We start from the raw sequence: 16644 nt of genomic DNA on the forward strand, positions 1-16644 counted from the left end.
TCGGTGCCCGCGGGACGGGCGCGCAGCGGAGGTGCCGCTCGGTGCCCCGGCCCAGAGCGGCGGCGGCCGTAGGGGCGAGCACAGCCCTGCGGGGGGTGCCCCGGGGACCCCCGGACCAGCGGGCGGGTGGGGGTGCATCACCCGAACTCCTGCCCTGCGGCTGCGGGGCACGGCTGGACCAGAGGCCGCGTTCTCCCCCAGCCCCGCTGAGCAGCAGGTGGAGGGGCCGTGGGCGCCCGCGCCTTTGGGCAGGGACCGGGGCGCGCTTCGGGAGGCGGCCGAGCCCCTCGCTTTGCAGCCCCCCGGGGCTCGGCCGCATCCACGGGCTGCTCTCCGCGCTCGGGCCGGGGGAGCGGAGCCCCGCGCTGCGGGACGGGCCCGGCGGAGCCGCCGGCTGCGCGCTCCCCGCTGTCCAACCGCCGCGGCGGCTGCGGGGCGGTGCGCGCTGCCCCCCCGCTAAGTGTCCGCTTTCTCCTCACTTCTGCGCTCTCCATTAGCCGCTGCCGGCGGCACCGGGGAAGGTTTCGTGCCGTAAATGGGTTCCCTGTCACGTTCAATCACTGTCAGGCCGGAGACGCTGCTCCTCTCCGTCCCACCGCGCCGCCCCTGCCCGGCCACCCGCCTGCCCCACGGCTGTGCACAGCTCTCCTGCGCGGTGCCGTCCCCCGAGAGCCCTCGCACGGGGGACACGCAGGGGACACACGGGAGGCTGGGCGCGCACGGCCGCTCACACCCAGCTCGGTCCCCCCAGGAACCTGCTGGACATGGACACCTTCTCCAAGTCCGACCCAGGTGGGTGGCGGCAGTGGCACCCCTGGGCGCGGGCGCAGCGCAGCGTGGCACGGCTCTGCCCCTCTCTCCGCAGTGGTCATCCTCTTCGTGCAGGGCACGGGGAGCAGCGAGTGGAAGGAGGTGAGTGCTGCACCTCTCCCAGGTCCCCGGTGCCCCCGCTCCTGGCTAATCCCTGGCTCGGTTAAATGGGCCCATATGGCCACTCGCTTCCACCCTAATGATCCCTCCCTGCCTCTAATCGGGGATTAGCGCCGGGGCAGCTGCGCTGGGGAGGGATGTGGGGAGACGTGGCGGCCCTCACAGAACCGTCCCCGCAGTTCGGGCGCACTGAGGTGATCGACAACACCCTGAACCCCGACTTCGTCCGCAAGTTTGTGCTCGATTACTACTTCGAGGAGAAGCAAAACCTTCGCTTTGACGTGTGAGTGCCCCGGCTCCAATGGGGAGCCCGAGCCTGGGGTATCCCGTGGGAGAACACAGCAGTACAAACCGTCACAGCGTGGATGGTCAGAGGGGTCAGAAATGGGGCGAGCGGGGGGTCCCAAAGCACTGGGTGGAGACAAGGGGACGTGCCCAGATGCCATCTCACAGCTCTGCTCTGCCACCGCCAGCTACAACGTGGACTCCAAGAGCTGCTCCATCTACAAGCAGGTGAGCGCTGCGGGGCCGAGGGACGCGTGGTGACGTCCCAGCATAGTGTGGGTGGAGAGCACCTCAAAGCCATGCCCTGGGTGGCTGCTCCTGGGTGGGACAGGCACCCCTGCCTCAGGGGGCTCAACCCGCTCTTCATCTCTCCATGCCACGCTGGGTCTGGCAGAAGGTAGGTGTCTGCCACGCTGGGGAACTCGTGCCTGCTGTGGGTGTGCGGTGGCCCTGGGGTGGAGGATGGCTCCAGGACACATGGGGTGGCTCTGGAGGAATGGGTCAGGACACATTTTGAGGGATACAAGATGGGTCCAGGGATGTGGGCTGGCTCAGGGGGCACAGGATGGGGCCAGGACACGGGGTGGGGGCATGGGGTGGTTGTGGGGCTGCAGGATGTGCTCAATGATATGGGGTTGCCTTGGGTGTGCAGGAGGGGTCGTGGGCTGGGGACTTGTGCTCTTACAGGGCACAGAGTGAGCTCAGGTCATCTGGGGTCCTGTGGGGAAAGTAGACTGCAGGCTGGAGATGGTGAGGGGGCTGCAAACAGGAGCCCCCAAGGAGCGAACATGCCATTCCTATGTGCAGGACTTCCTGGGGCAGGCATTCGTGGCACTGGGAGAGGTGATCGGGTCCCAGCGGGGCCGTCTGGAGAGAGCCCTCACGTGAGTCACCCCCCGCAGTGGGGCTGGGGGTCTCACACTGTGCCCCTGGCTGCCCACCCTGCTTGGGGACACTCTGCTGGCCGTGCTGCCCTGTGTCCCCATGCACGAGGGGGGATGCACCTGCAGCATCGAGCCTTGCGGGGCGCCCTGCATCCTGCCCCTGTGCTGTCCCCATGCTGGGCTGTTGTCGCAGGGGGGTCCCAGGGAAGCGATGTGGGACCATCCTGCTGCTGGCCGAGGAGCTGAGCAACTGCAGGGTGAGTGCTGTGTCTGCACGCTGCTGGGGTGTGGGGCGAGGAGCTGGCTGGTGGTGACGGTCCCCATCCCCAGGACATCGTCACCATGCAGCTGTGTGCCAACAAGCTGGACAAGAAGGACTTCTTTGGGAAATCCGACCCCTTCCTCGTCTTCTACCGCAGCAATGAGGACGGCACGTGAGCATGGGGATGTGGGGTGCTGGTGTCTCTGCACAGCATGCCCTGACCCTGCCCCATCCCCGCAGCTTCACCATCTGCCACAAGACGGAGGTGGTGAAGAACACGCTCAACCCGGTGTGGCAGCCCTTCACTATACCCGTGCGTGCCCTCTGCAACGGTGACTACGACCGGTGAGGACGGTTCTGTGGGGCAGCCTTCACCCACCCCACACTCTGGCCCCATCCTGCGCCCCTTGGAGCAGCCTACAGCCCTGGACCTATCTCATATCCCCCAAAATGTGTCCTGGACACATTCCTCCAGAGCTGCCCCATATGTTTCGGACCCATCCTGCACCCCTGAGCCACCGCTGTGGTGTGTGCAATGGGGCAGCAGTAGGACAGGACATGAGCATCTCCCCACAGCCAGCACACAACTCCAAACTGGGTCCTTAGTGGTGTTCTTTTTTAACTTTTGCAACCCAAATTACATAAAAGCTTCCCCCTTCCCCAGAGCTCTGCTGTGACCCAAATTTCCTGTTCCCCTCCCTGGGCATGCGGTGCCACTCTGATGGCACACTGAGCCCCAAGCACTGCGAGCCATGCCAGCAGCTCTCTCTCAGCCCCGCTTTACTTCCAGAACGGTGAAGATTGATGTGTACGACTGGGACCGGGATGGGAGGTGAGGCTGTGCCCCCAAGGGCAGCACAGTGACATTGGGGTGTTCCTCATCCCTTGACACACGCAGCCCCTGCACTCCTCCTGCAGCCACGACTTCATCGGGGAGTTTGCCACCAGCTACCGGGAGCTGTCCCGTGCACAGAGCCAGTTCACGGTGTATGAGGTAGGGGTGGGGGGGGGGGCGCAGTGGGGCGGCTTTTGGGGCACGAGGAGCCCTGCAGCAGGACCTGCCTGGTGCCCACAGGTGCTGAACCCTAGGAAGAAGTGCAAGAAGAAGAAATATGTCAACTCCGGCACCGTGAGTGGGGCTGGGTGGGTTGCTCCTGCAGCTCACACCCCTCGCGGGGTGCCAGCTCTGATGCCCCGTGCCCACAGGTGACCCTGCTCTCCTTCTCCGTTGAGTCCGAGTTCACCTTCGTTGACTACATACGGGGCGGGTGAGTGGGGCCGGGTGCCCCCAAGCTCCTGAGGGACAGGGACAGGACAACAGTGATGGTGACACCGCAGTCTGGGGGTGCTGAGATGGTGGCTGCAGGTGTGGGGTGGGCAGTGGGGCTGGGGGCATGGGCAGAGGTGATGCTGTGCCTGGGGCTGGCAGCCTCCCTCACTCTCCCTCCAAGGACACAGCTGAATTTCACCGTTGCCATCGACTTCACGGCCTCCAACGGTGAGCACAGTGGAGAGGGGATCTGGGGAGTGGCATTGGGTGGGTGCTGATGGGTGCTTTGCTGCAGGGCTGCCGTCGCAGCCCACCTCGCTGCACTACGCCAGCCCATACCAGCTGAGCGCCTACGCCCTGGCACTCAAGGCCGTCGGGGAGATCATCCAGGATTACGACAGTGACAAGCTCTTCCCTGCCTACGGCTTCGGTGCCAAGCTGCCGCCCGATGGCAAGATCTCCCACCAGTTCCCCCTGGTGTGCCTCAGTGCAAGGCTGGGGTGAACCCATGGTTGCCAGGCGTGGGGGCAGCCCGTGGGGCCGGGGAGCAGCCAGCCTGGCCGCATCCTGCCCGGCATCACGGGAGTACCTGTCCCATCCCCAGAACAACAACGTGGACAACCCCAGCTGCGCCGGCATCGAGGGTGTGCTGGAGTCCTACCTGCAGAGCCTGCGCACCGTGCAGCTTTACGGGCCCACCAACTTCGCCCCCGTCATCAACCAGGTGGCCGGGTGAGTGCTGTGGGGTCATTCCCATCCCATGGCCACACCGTGGGGGACAGTGCAGGGCGGCTGCTGGAGGGATCATGTGCTGTGTCCCCGCAGTACGGCCGCCCAGGTGACTGACGGCTCTCAGTACCACGTCCTGCTCATCATCACCGATGGCGTCATCTCCGACATGATGCAGACCAAGGAGGCCATCGTCACCGTGAGTGGCTACATGCCACCAGGGCCTGGGCATTGCGCACGGCCTTAGTGCTGTGAGGCTGCCCTGTGCCTACAAGTGCTGCCCCTCTGCCCCATAGGCCTCTGCGCTGCCCATGTCCATCATCATCGTGGGAGTGGGGCCGGCCGAGTTTGAGGGTGAGCGGGGTGGGCCGGGGACAGGGCCGGGCCTGGGGGACGCCCACACACACGGGGGTCTGAGCGGTGCCCCCCAGCCATGGAGGAGCTGGATGGGGACGAGGTGCGCGTGTCGTCGCGGGGACGCTACGCCGAGAGGGACATCGTGCAGGTGAGGCCGCAGGGCTGGGCACGGGGTAGCACCGGGCCCTGAGCTTCGGCACGGGGCCGCTGTGCGGCCGTGGCCGTGGGGCAGAGCTCGGGGCCGGGCCCCCCCGCTGCCCCCAGTTCGTGCCGTTCCGGGACTACGTGGACGAGGCGGGCAGCCAGGTGCGGAGCATGGCGCGCCTGGCCAAGGACGTGCTGGCCGAGATCCCCGAGCAGCTGCTGTCCTACATGCGGGGCCGCGGCATCGAGCCCCGCCGCAACGCCGCGCAGTGACGGGAGCGGCGCGGCCGCGTCACCGCCGGGTCCCCTCGGGGGGCGCCGGGCGCGGGGCTGTGCCGCTGTCACCGACTGCAATAAAGCGCTGCAACCGCACCGGGCCGCCGCGGGGCGGGCCTCGCTCCTTTCGATTCGCGCCGGTAGATTCGTCGCTCGCCGCGCGGCACCGCGCACCCCTGCGGGCCCCCTCCTCTTCGGGGAGCGCGCTCCGCTCTGCCCGCTCCGCTCCCCGCCGCTCCGCCCGCCCCGCTCCGCCTCCCGCAGCCCGCCCCGCCCGCTCCGCCGGCGCGGTGGCGAAAGTGCGGTTGCTAAGGCCGCCGCGCGCTTTACCCAGCGGCGCCCCGCGCTCCTCCATTGTTGCGGGCCGGGCCATGGCGCGGGCGCGGGGCCGCTGAGCGCGGCGGGAGGGCGGCAGCAGGGCCGGGCCCCGGCGCCCCAGCGCCCCCCGCACGAGGCCGAGGCCGCGCCATGGGGGTCGACTTCGACGTGAAGACGTTCTGCCACAACCTGCGGGCCACCAAGCCGCCCTACGAGTGCCCGGTGGGCAGCTGCCGTAAGATCTACAAGAGCTACAGCGGCATCGAGTACCACCTGTACCACTATGACCACGACAACCCGCCGCCGCCGCAGCAGCCGCCGCTCCGCAAGCACAAGAAGAAGGGCCGCCAGGGCCGCGCCGGCGCCGCCGACAAGCAGTCCCCCAACCCCTCGGAGGCGTCGCAGTCGCCGGGCCGCGAGGTGATGACCTACGCGCAGGCCCAGCGCATGGTGGAGGTGGACCTGCACGGCCGCGTGCACCGCATCAGCATCTTCGACAACCTGGACGTGGTGTCGGAGGACGAGGAGGCCGCCGAGGAGGCGCCGGAGAACGGCGGCAGCAAGGAGAACGGGGAGAGCCAAGCGGCCGCCGCCGCCGCCGCCGCCGCGCCCAAGTCGGCCAAGCAGAAGAGCAAGGAGAAGCGCAAGGACTCCAACCACCACCACCACCACAACGCCTCGGCCGGCGCGGCCCCCAAGCTGCCCGAGGTGGTGTACCGCGAGCTGGAGCAGGACACGCCCGACGCGCCGCCGCGCCCCACCTCCTACTACAGGTAGCGGGGTGTCCCCGGCCGCCCCGCGGGTGGGGGGGTTCCTGCCTGGGCGCTTGTCCGCAGTCAGAGCGCGGAGTTCTTTCGGTGCTGGTGCGGTTGCAAGGGCTGAAAGGGGCTAGCGGCAAGCGTGGGGAGCGACTTCTTGCGGTCTCCCAGTGATAGGGTGAGGGGGAACGGGTTGAAACCGTTTAGGTTGGATGTGAGGGGGAAATGCCCGCCTCGGAGGCCGGGGAGGCACTGGCACAGCTGCCCAGAGCCGTGGGTGCTCCATCCCTGGAGGTGGCCATGGCCAGGCTGGTGCGTGGCAGCCGGCTCGCGGCAGGGGTTGGAACTGGGTGTGTGTTGAGGGCCCTCCTACCCCAACCATTCTATGGAAGGAGAGCATCCTTCTGCTTCCCCCACTGCTCTTTGGAGACACTTTGGGATAAGTCAGGAGCCCCCCAGCACCGAAGCTCAGCCACAAGGTGTGTGCGTTTGCAGGCTTAATGTGTCCTCGTGGCCCTGTGGGTTTTCCATACGTGGTTTGTTAAGTGGGCAGAATACGCAGATAGCCAGTACTGAGCACTGAAGCGTTGCTCTCACAGCCATCTCTGCCCCCTTAGCCCGTGCTGCCTGAGAAGCTGGCACCAAGCTGCAGGCACAGAGGAATAACATGGGTTTGTGTCAGGCTGTTGGAAAAGAGGGCTCCCCATAAGGTTTCTGCGGTGGTGCTGGATGTGGTGCCGCACGCTGGCTGCTGGCAGTTGCTGGATGGGCAAGATGGATGGAGCAGGACACAGGGGCTTCTGGCTTTTCCCCACGAGTCACCTCGCCTCACCCACAGCTGGCAGCAGCCAGAATTACCAAAACACGGCACTGTCCCTGCCCCATTTGCAGCAGGGCCAGCGCTCTTGTGTCCAGGGATCAAGATTGCTGTCTCCGGAGCACCGGGTGCCTGCTTGCTGGCTCGTGTAAGCTCCTGTCTTGCATTGACGAGTCTCCGAGGTCTGCAGCTCATTATTTGTCTGAACACCCAGCTGCATTGTGCCAAATGCACCCCGAGCAGTGCAGTAGCACCTCTGGCTTCTGAACACTGCTGCTTCTTTCCTGTTTGTGGGATGTTTTTGGCCTGTAATGTGCAGAACGCTCACCTTCTCATGCTTTCCCCTTCCAGGTACATTGAGAAGTCAGCGGAGGAGCTGGATGAGGAGGTGGAGTACGATATGGACGAGGAAGATTACATCTGGCTGGATATCATGAACGAGCGACGGAAGACAGAAGGCGTGAGTCCCATTCCCCAGGAGATCTTTGAGTACCTGATGGACAGGCTGGAGAAGGAGTCGTACTTTGAGAGCCACAACAAGGGGGACCCCAACGCCTTGGTTGACGAGGACGCCGTGTGCTGCATCTGCAACGACGGGGAGTGCCAGAACAGCAACGTCATCCTCTTCTGTGATATGTGCAACCTGGCCGTGCACCAGGAGTGTTACGGGGTGCCCTACATCCCCGAGGGACAGTGGCTCTGCAGGAGGTGCCTGCAGTCACCCTCGCGAGCCGTGGACTGCGCCCTGTGCCCCAACAAGGGCGGCGCGTTCAAGCAGACGGACGATGGGCGCTGGGCACACGTGGTCTGCGCCCTCTGGATCCCGGAGGTGTGCTTTGCCAACACGGTTTTCCTGGAGCCCATAGACAGCATCGAGCACATCCCACCCGCGCGATGGAAGCTGACTTGCTATATTTGCAAGCAGCGTGGCTCTGGGGCTTGCATCCAGTGTCACAAGGCAAACTGTTACACCGCTTTCCACGTCACCTGCGCCCAGCAGGCTGGACTCTACATGAAAATGGAGCCCGTCCGTGAGACGGGGGCAAACGGGACCTCCTTCAGCGTGCGCAAAACTGCCTACTGTGACATCCACACGCCTCCAGGCTCCGTGCGCAGGCTTCCCGCGCTTTCCCACAGCGAAGGGGAAGAGGAGGATGAGGAGGAGGAGGAGGAAGGCAAGAGCTGGAGCTCCGAGAAGGTGAAAAAGGCGAAGGCCAAGTCTAGAATCAAAATGAAGAAGGCGCGGAAGATCCTGGCAGAAAAACGAGCTGCAGCACCTGTGGTTTCTGTTCCCTGCATCCCCCCCCACAGGTACGAGGTGCTGCCTTCCCCTTGCCGTGGAGAAGCCTCTCCCTTTCTCACCATCTCATGTCCCACTTTGCATGCAGGCATTATCTTTTTGCACGAGTGCTTTTCACGTTGCTCTTCCCCAGGGCTGTTTGTGGTTTCCTCTGGCAGTCCTGCAGAGAGGAGTGAGATGCGCAGCCCCACGAGGTGCCTGTGCAGGAAGTAGATGCCTCTGGCTTCACGACAGCAACCGAGCTTGGCCAGAGGTGGCAGGAAGCAGCTGGGGGCTCCCAGAGCTCTTCTCCTGTGTTTTGGAGCAGGCTGCAGGAAGAAAGCAGAAGCCATCTTCCTTTTGCTGCAGCTGGCCCCACACAGCCCTGCTGCTTCCCAGCCTTGCTGCATGCCTGTGGTGCACAGCTGGAGCTGGGCAGGGCAGCGTTCGCCTTCGTGGCCGTGAGTCAGCAACCGGGTGCTCCCTGCTGCAGCTGGGACACCACGCCGGAGCTGCACCCGCCAGCCCACGGGTCCCCAGGTTGCAGCCATCACGGCATGGGGCCACTGCCTCCTGGCAGGGCTCCTTCAGCACTCCTGCAGGGCAGGAGAGGGTATGCAGGCACTGTGGGGTTTGCAGGACTTGTGTGGGCAGGTCTGCGCTACGGGATTGATGGCCTCATGCCATGGGTATATGTGCTAACCGTATGGTACAGCTTGCTCGCTCAGGGTGCGTTCCATAACCCGAGCCTCTCTGTTCCCACGTGTGGATGTGATGTGCTGGCAAGCTGTTTGTAGGCTCTTTCTGCTACCCTCGGGCTCACAGTGAAACCCACACTGAGATAGAAGCTGTTAACCTCACCCCAGGCCTTCCTGTTGGGATTAATTATTCTTCAAGGGCTGTTGCCAGAATGCCAAATGTCTTCCTGTAGAAGCTGTGCGCGCCCAATGACAGCAGATGAGGACACTGTCTGCCTTCAGCTGAGGCTGATGCGGGTCAGGTCACTCTGTGTGAGGAGCTGGCCCTGCAGGACGTGGAGATACGAGGTCCATACCTCAGTCTCACCTAGCAGGGCATCTCTTAACTGCACTGGTGGAAGAAGCTGTCTCAGTCACTTCAGGCTCTGCCATTGTAAAGAGGAGGAAAACTACTTTTGTTTTGTTTGGGGCTGTTTAGAGTAGTCCTTCATTAGCTCCAACAGCAAGCTCTGTTCTGCTAGCGTCTGCCCACCCCTCCTCATGCTTTCCCAGATTTGTTCATGCTACAATCTCCTCGGGGCTGCGGAGCTGTCTGGTAACATTTGAATAGGGCCTTTGTCATCTTGGGTGGCCCCTCGCTGCCAGCATAATAAGCCGGGTGAATCACAGCTTTGGGACAGCCGTGCCGTGGTCTCGGGGCCGCAGGGAGCTGTGAAAGGCCCAGCTGCCAGTGCCCCTGCCTTGCACCCCAACCTGGAACGGCCAGGAGGAAAGGAAAGAAAGGAAAAGGCCATTCGGAAAGGCAAGGCTGAATGTTTTCTAGTGTAGCCGTCTGTGGTGTGCTGCTGCCCTTCGTTCCTTGGCCTTACAGGGATTCCTGCTACACAAAAGTGTGTGCTCAGTCTGAGTAGCTCGTGGGTGGCCTCGCTGCTACGCTGGGGCTTCTGTGCCCAGGTTTGCTTTGCTGATTGGGTTTGTGGTTCTTTTCCCTTCTTCAGGCTCAGCAAGATTACCAACCGTCTAACTATCCAGAGGAAGAGTCAGTTCATGCAGAGGCTGCACAGCTACTGGACTCTGAAGAGGCAGTCCCGCAACGGTGTCCCTCTGCTGCGCCGCCTTCAGACACACCTGCAGTCCCAGAGGAACTGTGATCAGGTATGCGCTGCTTTTTGGGGTGCTGAGGGGCATCCTTGGTGTCTGCGTGTGCTTCCTGCGCCTTTGCAGCTGTGGGCTCAAAGCGTTTGCTGCATGTGGTGGTGCCTGCGGGCTCAGAAGGGGGCTGGAGAAAAGAGCCCCACCTCCCGCTGAGGAAAGGGCAGCCCCAGCTGCCTGCTTTTGCTGCTTTACCTTCTCCTCCACTCTCAGCATTCAGAGATTTGCCAGACGGAGCCGCCTTTGGCAGCCTGCCATGGGAAGGGAAGCCTGCCCTGCTGTGTGCGGGAGTTAGCTCATTCCTCTTGCCGACGTTGGGCCAGCAGCTGTGACAAAGCTGGCAGAAGTGGCTCTAACCTGAGGCCACTTGTGTCAGTGGGCATCGAGAGGGGTGGCCAGGGATCCCCAGACATGGTCTGGAAGAAACCAAGGCCTCACAGATCCTGAAATAGCTGTGGGAACGTTCCCTGTGGGTGGTGCTCGCAGCCTGCTGTTTGCCTCAGCCTTCAGTCAGCGCTTCACAGATGTGAGGTCTCTGGTGCCAGAGGAAGATTTTTCCTCTGGCTCCCTGTCTAAGCCTTTCTGAGCCCTCTGAAGACTGTGGTCAGGCAGAGGTTTCTCCTGCTTTTGCCCCCTCTCATTTTTATTTGCTGGAGAAGAATTGAAACAACTTCTGCTCATCTTTGGTTACAGCAGCAGAATAAAAGTCAGCAAGTTTTTTTGATGCTCCAGAAGCAAAGGTAACCAGAGCTGTATTCCAGCTTTGCTCTGTTGCCCTTCACTAGAGCTCTAGACAGCCACCTGGAGCCTGTTATTGCCACTCTGTGGTCTTGGGCAGCTGCCTGCACTTGGTCATGTTAGGCAGAGTATTTCCAGAGTTCACTTTCTGGCATCCTCAGGGCTGGATGACCAGGGAGCAGGTACTAAGCTGTAGGCATCAGTTGGGCTGTCTCTGTGAGTCACCCACACGACAGGGGAACTGGGATGTTCACTGAGACAGCGGGTCAGGTGTGCTGGTCCCCTGTACAAGGGAAGAGCCCTCGCACACGGTCACGAAGGTGGAGATGGGAACGCTTCTCCTATCAGCTCACAGTCTCTGATGTTCCTGCAGAGAGACACTGAGGATAAGAACTGGGCCCTGAAGGAGCAGCTGAAGTCATGGCAGCGCCTCCGCCATGACCTAGAGCGCGCGCGCTTGCTGGTGGAGCTGATACGCAAGCGGGAGAAGCTCAAGAGAGAGACGGTAACGATTGTTTGCCCCTCCTTGGGGAGCTGCTGGGGTGGGCGTGAGCATGGGCTCTCCGGAGTGCTGGTCAGTTGCCCTCTGTAAGCTGCACGGTGGGCGCAGGGTCCCTTCGGTTGTGCTGTGCCCTGCCCCGGCAGCTCTGCATGAAGGTGGCTGCTGTGCAAGGCTGATGTGGGAAACACGGGTGCTGGGGCCTGTGTCTCACCTCTGCTCTCTAGAGATGATGGTGAGCTGCAACGCGTACCCTGTGCAGTCCTGCTCGAGGAACGCGGTCCCACAGCAGCAGGGAGAGGTGGCACTGTCCCGTGGGACTGCTAAGCTGCTCCTGGAGGCTGTCCCTGGGGCAGGACACTCAGTCGTGCTCTGTTCTTCTGTTTCAGATCAAAGTGCAGCAAGTGGCACTGGAAATGCAGCTGACCCCCTTCCTCATCCTCCTCCGCAAGACGCTCGAGCACCTGCAGGAGAAAGACACGGGCAACATCTTCAGTGAGCCGGTCCCTCTGTCTGAGGTAACAGAAATCTACGAAGTAAGAACCCCCTCCCCCAGATTTCTACTTCACCCACACTTGTCCCTTGCTCATGCTAAGGGCGGCCCATGGGGGTCGCTGCTCCAGAAGCCCTCTGGGCAGCCTGCTGATGGTTTCCTGTCCCAGCACCACTTACTCAAGGGGGATGCGTGCAGCACTGCCTGTCCTGGGGCAACCAAATGCACAGCAGAAGGGCTGATGCTGGCAGCTGCTGGTGGCCAGGAGCACAGCACTCAGCTCCTCTGCTTGTGTTACTGGTGACTCCCCACTGTCTGTGACAGGTCAGGGACTCCTGCCTGTCAAAAGGCAGAATACCTGTCCTCAGCCCCAGGCAGGTGGCATGCTCTCTTGTGTCCTCCTGTAAAAGCCTTTGCTTGGTAACAGGCTGACCACAGCACAGAATTGTCACTGCTCTGGGCAAGGGAAGTGATTTCTGAGAACAACAGCAATGAATCCCTGCTTGAGGAGGTGGGAGAGGGAGTGCTGGTGCTGTGCAGCTCTGGCAGCAGGTGGGCTTGGAGGTGTGCTGGCTGCATGGTCCCACCCACAGCCATTGCTCCCACCCAGGCCAATCTGTTCTACATGTCTGTACTTACCCTCACCCCCGAGAAGCTGCACAAAAATGTTTTTAAGTGTGTGTCTGCTCTAACAGATTGAGTATAGCACATGGACTCTAGTCCAAAGGCATTACTGGGCCACAGCTCCTCTAGCTGCAAAGGCAGGCAGTGTTTCCAGATGTGTGTTTGGGCAGGGCACTGGGGAGCGATACCTGATTCCTCTAACAACTGTTTTCTTGGAGCAGGTGGTACTAACAGGGGTCTCCAGGCTCTTAGCTCGGGCTCTTTTCTCACTGCAGGTCCCAGACTACCTGGATCACATCAAGAAGCCGATGGATTTTCAGACAATGAAACAAAACCTGGAAGCATACCGTTATCTGAATTTTGATGACTTTGAGGAAGATTTCAACCTGATTATCAACAACTGTTTGAAATACAATGCCAAAGACACTATCTTCTACCGGGCAGCTGTCCGTCTGCGGGAGCAGGGAGGTGTGGTTCTGCGGCAGGCTCGCCGGCAGGCAGAGAAGATGGGCATTGACTTTGAGACAGGCATGCACTTCCCGCACTGCGTGACTGTGGAAGAGGCTCAGGTCCAGGACATCGAGGATGGTGGGTGCTTGTCCCCTGTCCTGGCGTAGGAGAGCTACTTGGAGCTTAAGCCCCAGAAGTTGGGCACCTTAGGGCTGTTCTTGCTGTCTCCTGCTGGGCAGTGGGGAACACCACCAGGAATAACTCACCTGAGAAGGATCCTATTAGGGTCTTCCTCTCCTTGCTCTAGTATGCGAAGGGCTGGGAGCGGATCAGGGGCTCAGGCAGTAGAACTTCCCTACTCTTGAATGCTTTGGAGTCACTTCAGCTCATGTATTTCCACTGTATCCTTCCTGTTACAAATCCCTTTCTTTTTTACTGCTGTATCTTGCCCCAGCTGATGGAAACCCTTAGTATTCCCTGTGCTGCAGATCAGCCTGCCTTCCCCAGCAGTCCCAACTGGCTTGCTTCCCAGAGGGCTCTTTCTCAGGATGTCTTTTGGTAATGTTCTGTGCTCATGGGTGTTTGGTACTGTGTAAGTTATTTCTCTCCTGAGGGGAAGTCCCATGCTCTTCTATGTAAAGGGTCTCTGATTCCTTTCATCTTCTTTGTGCCCTCAGAAGACATGCGACTGCTGCTCTCAGAAAATCAGAAGCACCTGCCCTTGGAGGAGCAGCTGAAGATCTTGCTGGAGCGGCTGGATGAGGTCAATGCTGGCAAGCAGAGCATAGGACGGTCCCGCCGGGCCAAGATGATCAAGAAGGAGATCACAGTCCTGCGGCGGAAGCTCGCTCACCCCCGGGACCTGGGACGAGATGGGCTGGAGCGGCACAGCTCCTCTGCCAGGGGGGTCCTGCAATCACACAACCCCTGCGAGAAGGACCTTCAGACAGACAGTGCTGCTGAGGAGAGCAGCAGCCAGGAGACTGGCAAAGGTACTGCTCCTCCAAAATGCTGCTGGTTGCTGGGGAGTGGCAGAGAAGCACATGTGGACGAGCTGTCTAGTAGAGCAAAGGCAGGGGGTCCGTGCACACAAACCTCACCCATAGCAACTCCTTATGATCAGGGCAAGTGGTCTGTCAGGCGGATTCCCTCATCTCCCACCACTTTCTTTGCTGCCCACTTTCCCTAGGCTTACTGCTTACTGGCAGCAGGGATGGCCGCGCTCCAAATTCCCTGCAGGGGCTGGGAGTTTAGTATGTGCCAGCTGCAGGCTTCCTGGTCCCGGGAGCTGGTGGGAGCAGGTGCTGAGCCGTGCTCCTCAGAGAGCACAGCTCAAGTGCCACCTCGCAGGGTCCCCAGGTAGAGCTGGCAGGTGTCACCGGGGTTTTTCACCTTGGCATCCTGTTGCCCAAAGACCTGGAAAAGCAGGCTCTTGTGCAAGAAGAGAGCATTTAGGGTCATTGGTTTTCAAGGTTGCAGTGGAGCCCTGAGAAATTAAACTGTTCCTTTCTGCCACTGCCACCTGTTCCCTGACAGGTCCTGCAGGCTGTGGCTGATGCCTTCTCATTCCTCCTCCAGGTCTGGGTCCCAATTCTTCTTCCACTCCAGCACATGAAGTGGGCAGGAGGACCTCAGTGCTCTTCTCCAAGAAGAACCCTAAAACTGCAGGACCTCCAAAACGTCCAGGACGTCCCCCCAAGAATCGAGACAGCCAGATAGCTCCCGGGCATGGGAACAGCCCCATCGGCCCCCCACAGCTCCCCATTATGGGGTCCTCCCAGCGGCAGAGGAAGCGGGGGCGAAGCCCACGCCCCAGCTCTAGCTCCGATAGTGATAGCGACAAATCCACCGAAGACGCTCCCATGGGTGAGTGTGGCAGCTGCAGCCCTGCAGGGAGTGCATCGCCGGGCGCTGTGCCCTCATAATGCTCCTCTGCTGTTTGTTACCTGCAGACCTGCCGGCCAATGGCTTCAGCAGCGGGAACCAGCCAGTGAAGAAGAGCTTCCTGGTGTACCGCAACGACTGTAACCTTCCGCGCAGCAGCTCAGACTCAGAGTCCAGCAGCAGCAGCAGCAGCAGTGCTGCTTCAGACCGTACCAGGTACGTTGCCTGCCTCTGGGTGTGCCGCTGCCGTGGGCACCTGCTGGGTGAGGCGTGTTACAGTGCCTCTCCCCTTCACCCTCCCGTTGGCCAGTGCTGCTAACTCGGTGCTAGAGGGCTGCAGGCCTGGCTGTGGGATTTGTGCCTTTTTGTGCTCTGTAGCATGCTTGGGTGAGCATATGCTCCCAGGTGAGGCAGGGCTAAGTGTTCTAGGCAGAAGCACCATCCTGTCTGCCTTCTGTACGCCTGCTGAGTCCCTGGTGCTGGGTGAGCTTTCTGAGCCCCCATGGTGACACTCAAACGGCAGTTTCTGGAAGCTCAGTGTGACTGCTGCTCACAGCTCTGCTCCCTCTCTCAGCACAACGCCCTCAAAGCAGGGCAGGGGGAAGCCCTCCTTCTCCCGTGTGAACTTCCCCGAGGACAGCAGTGAGGACACATCAGGGACAGAGAATGAATCCTACTCTGTGGGTGCCGGGCGAGGTGTGGGGCACAGCAGTAAGTATCACAACTTTCCAGCCACACCTTGTTCCATCAGTTGTAAGGGCCATGTCTGAGTTCTTTCTCCCCCTCTTCTCAATGCAGTGGTGCGGAAGGGCATTGGCCGTGGTGCAGGGTGGCTCTCTGAGGATGAGGATTCTTCCCTGGACGCTTTGGATCTGGTGTGGGCCAAGTGCCGGGGCTACCCCTCCTACCCAGCACTGGTGAGTGGGGCCACCTACACACACCTCCCCAGCTCTCATTCCCGTGCCAGGGTTGGTCTTGGGGCCATCAGCAGGGTGGGAGGCGGGCTCACAGCTCTTGGTACTGGAGGAATGGAGCTGTGGCTGGGTTGTGGCTGTGTCCCCTGCCTTAGCGCTGGCCCCTGCTCCCTGGCAGATCATCGATCCCAAGATGCCACGGGAGGGCATGTTCCACCACGGCGTCCCCATCCCGGTGCCACCGCTGGAGGTGCTGAAGCTGGGCGAGCAGATGACTCAGGAAGCGCGCGAGCACCTCTACCTTGTCCTCTTCTTTGACAACAAGCGCACTTGGTGAGGCCTGGGGGCGTCAGGGGGAGGCTGGGAAACCGGCGGTGCCAGCGGGGGGAGCGCGCAGCCGCCCGTAACCCTCAAACGAGGTGGCTCCCCGCTCCCCGCAGGCAGTGGCTGCCCCGCACCAAGCTGGTGCCGCTGGGCGTCAACCAGGACCTGGACAAGGAGAAGATGCTGGAGGGCCGCAAGTCCAACATCCGCAAGTCGGTGCAGATCGCCTACCACCGCGCCATGCAGCACCGCAACAAGGTGCAGGGCGAGCAGAGCAGCGACTCCAGCGAGAGCGACTGACGCACCGCGGCACCGGGCCCGCTGCAGCTGGCCTGCGGCCTGGGGGGCCTCCCCCCGCCTTCCCGGTGCCCCCAGAGCTGTAAATACTGTACAGCCCTGCCCTTTAAATTATTCCCCCCGGGAGGGGGGGGGGCGGCCCCGGGAACAGAACGGGGGCGGCGGCCCCGCGCTCGGACGTGTTTGTATTTATTTTGGAGGAAAAAAAAAAAAAAATCTATTGGTTCGTACGGAGCCGCCCTCCTCGCCACCGCCGTAACGG

At 61.6% G+C, this 16644-nt stretch overlaps 2 protein-coding genes across 9 annotated transcripts; both read left to right on the plus strand.

Moving 5' to 3' along the window:
- On the plus strand, window positions 451–5233 carry CPNE9 (copine family member 9). Of its 5 annotated transcripts, none has more exons than XM_021410029.1 (20): window positions 451–792; window positions 866–912; window positions 1042–1213; window positions 1404–1443; window positions 1610–1612; window positions 2023–2099; window positions 2293–2356; window positions 2430–2533; window positions 2602–2706; window positions 3152–3193; window positions 3280–3355; window positions 3437–3490; window positions 3568–3629; window positions 3813–3859; window positions 3927–4108; window positions 4236–4363; window positions 4457–4559; window positions 4657–4714; window positions 4792–4865; window positions 4982–5233. In XM_021410029.1, exons 1-20 carry the CDS (start codon window positions 536–538, stop codon window positions 5132–5134), a joined length of 1848 nt encoding a protein of 615 aa, XP_021265704.1. In that variant the 5' UTR covers window positions 451–535; the 3' UTR covers window positions 5135–5233. The 5 variants fall into 5 exon arrangements, with proteins under 5 accessions (XP_021265704.1, XP_021265705.1, XP_021265707.1 ...); XM_021410032.1 differs by having other exon boundaries at window positions 509–792; window positions 1110–1213; XM_021410030.1 differs by lacking the exon at window positions 1610–1612.
- BRPF1 (bromodomain and PHD finger containing 1) lies at window positions 5496–16602 on the plus strand. Of its 4 annotated transcripts, none has more exons than XM_021410023.1 (13): window positions 5496–6228; window positions 7382–8341; window positions 10006–10162; window positions 11271–11402; window positions 11786–11932; window positions 12789–13101; window positions 13644–13955; window positions 14542–14829; window positions 14916–15063; window positions 15422–15558; window positions 15646–15764; window positions 15940–16094; window positions 16202–16385. In XM_021410023.1, exons 1-13 carry the CDS (start codon window positions 5606–5608, stop codon window positions 16383–16385), a joined length of 3675 nt encoding a protein of 1224 aa, XP_021265698.1. In that variant the 5' UTR covers window positions 5496–5605. The 4 variants fall into 4 exon arrangements, with proteins under 4 accessions (XP_021265698.1, XP_021265700.1, XP_021265696.1 ...); XM_021410025.1 differs by having other exon boundaries at window positions 5497–6228; window positions 11786–11914; XM_021410021.1 differs by having other exon boundaries at window positions 5606–6228; window positions 13641–13955; window positions 16202–16602.

Source organism: Numida meleagris, chromosome 11 (genome assembly GCF_002078875.1).
Source record: "Numida meleagris isolate 19003 breed g44 Domestic line chromosome 11, NumMel1.0, whole genome shotgun sequence".
In the NCBI taxonomy this organism is placed as follows: Eukaryota; Metazoa; Chordata; class Aves; order Galliformes; family Numididae; genus Numida; species Numida meleagris.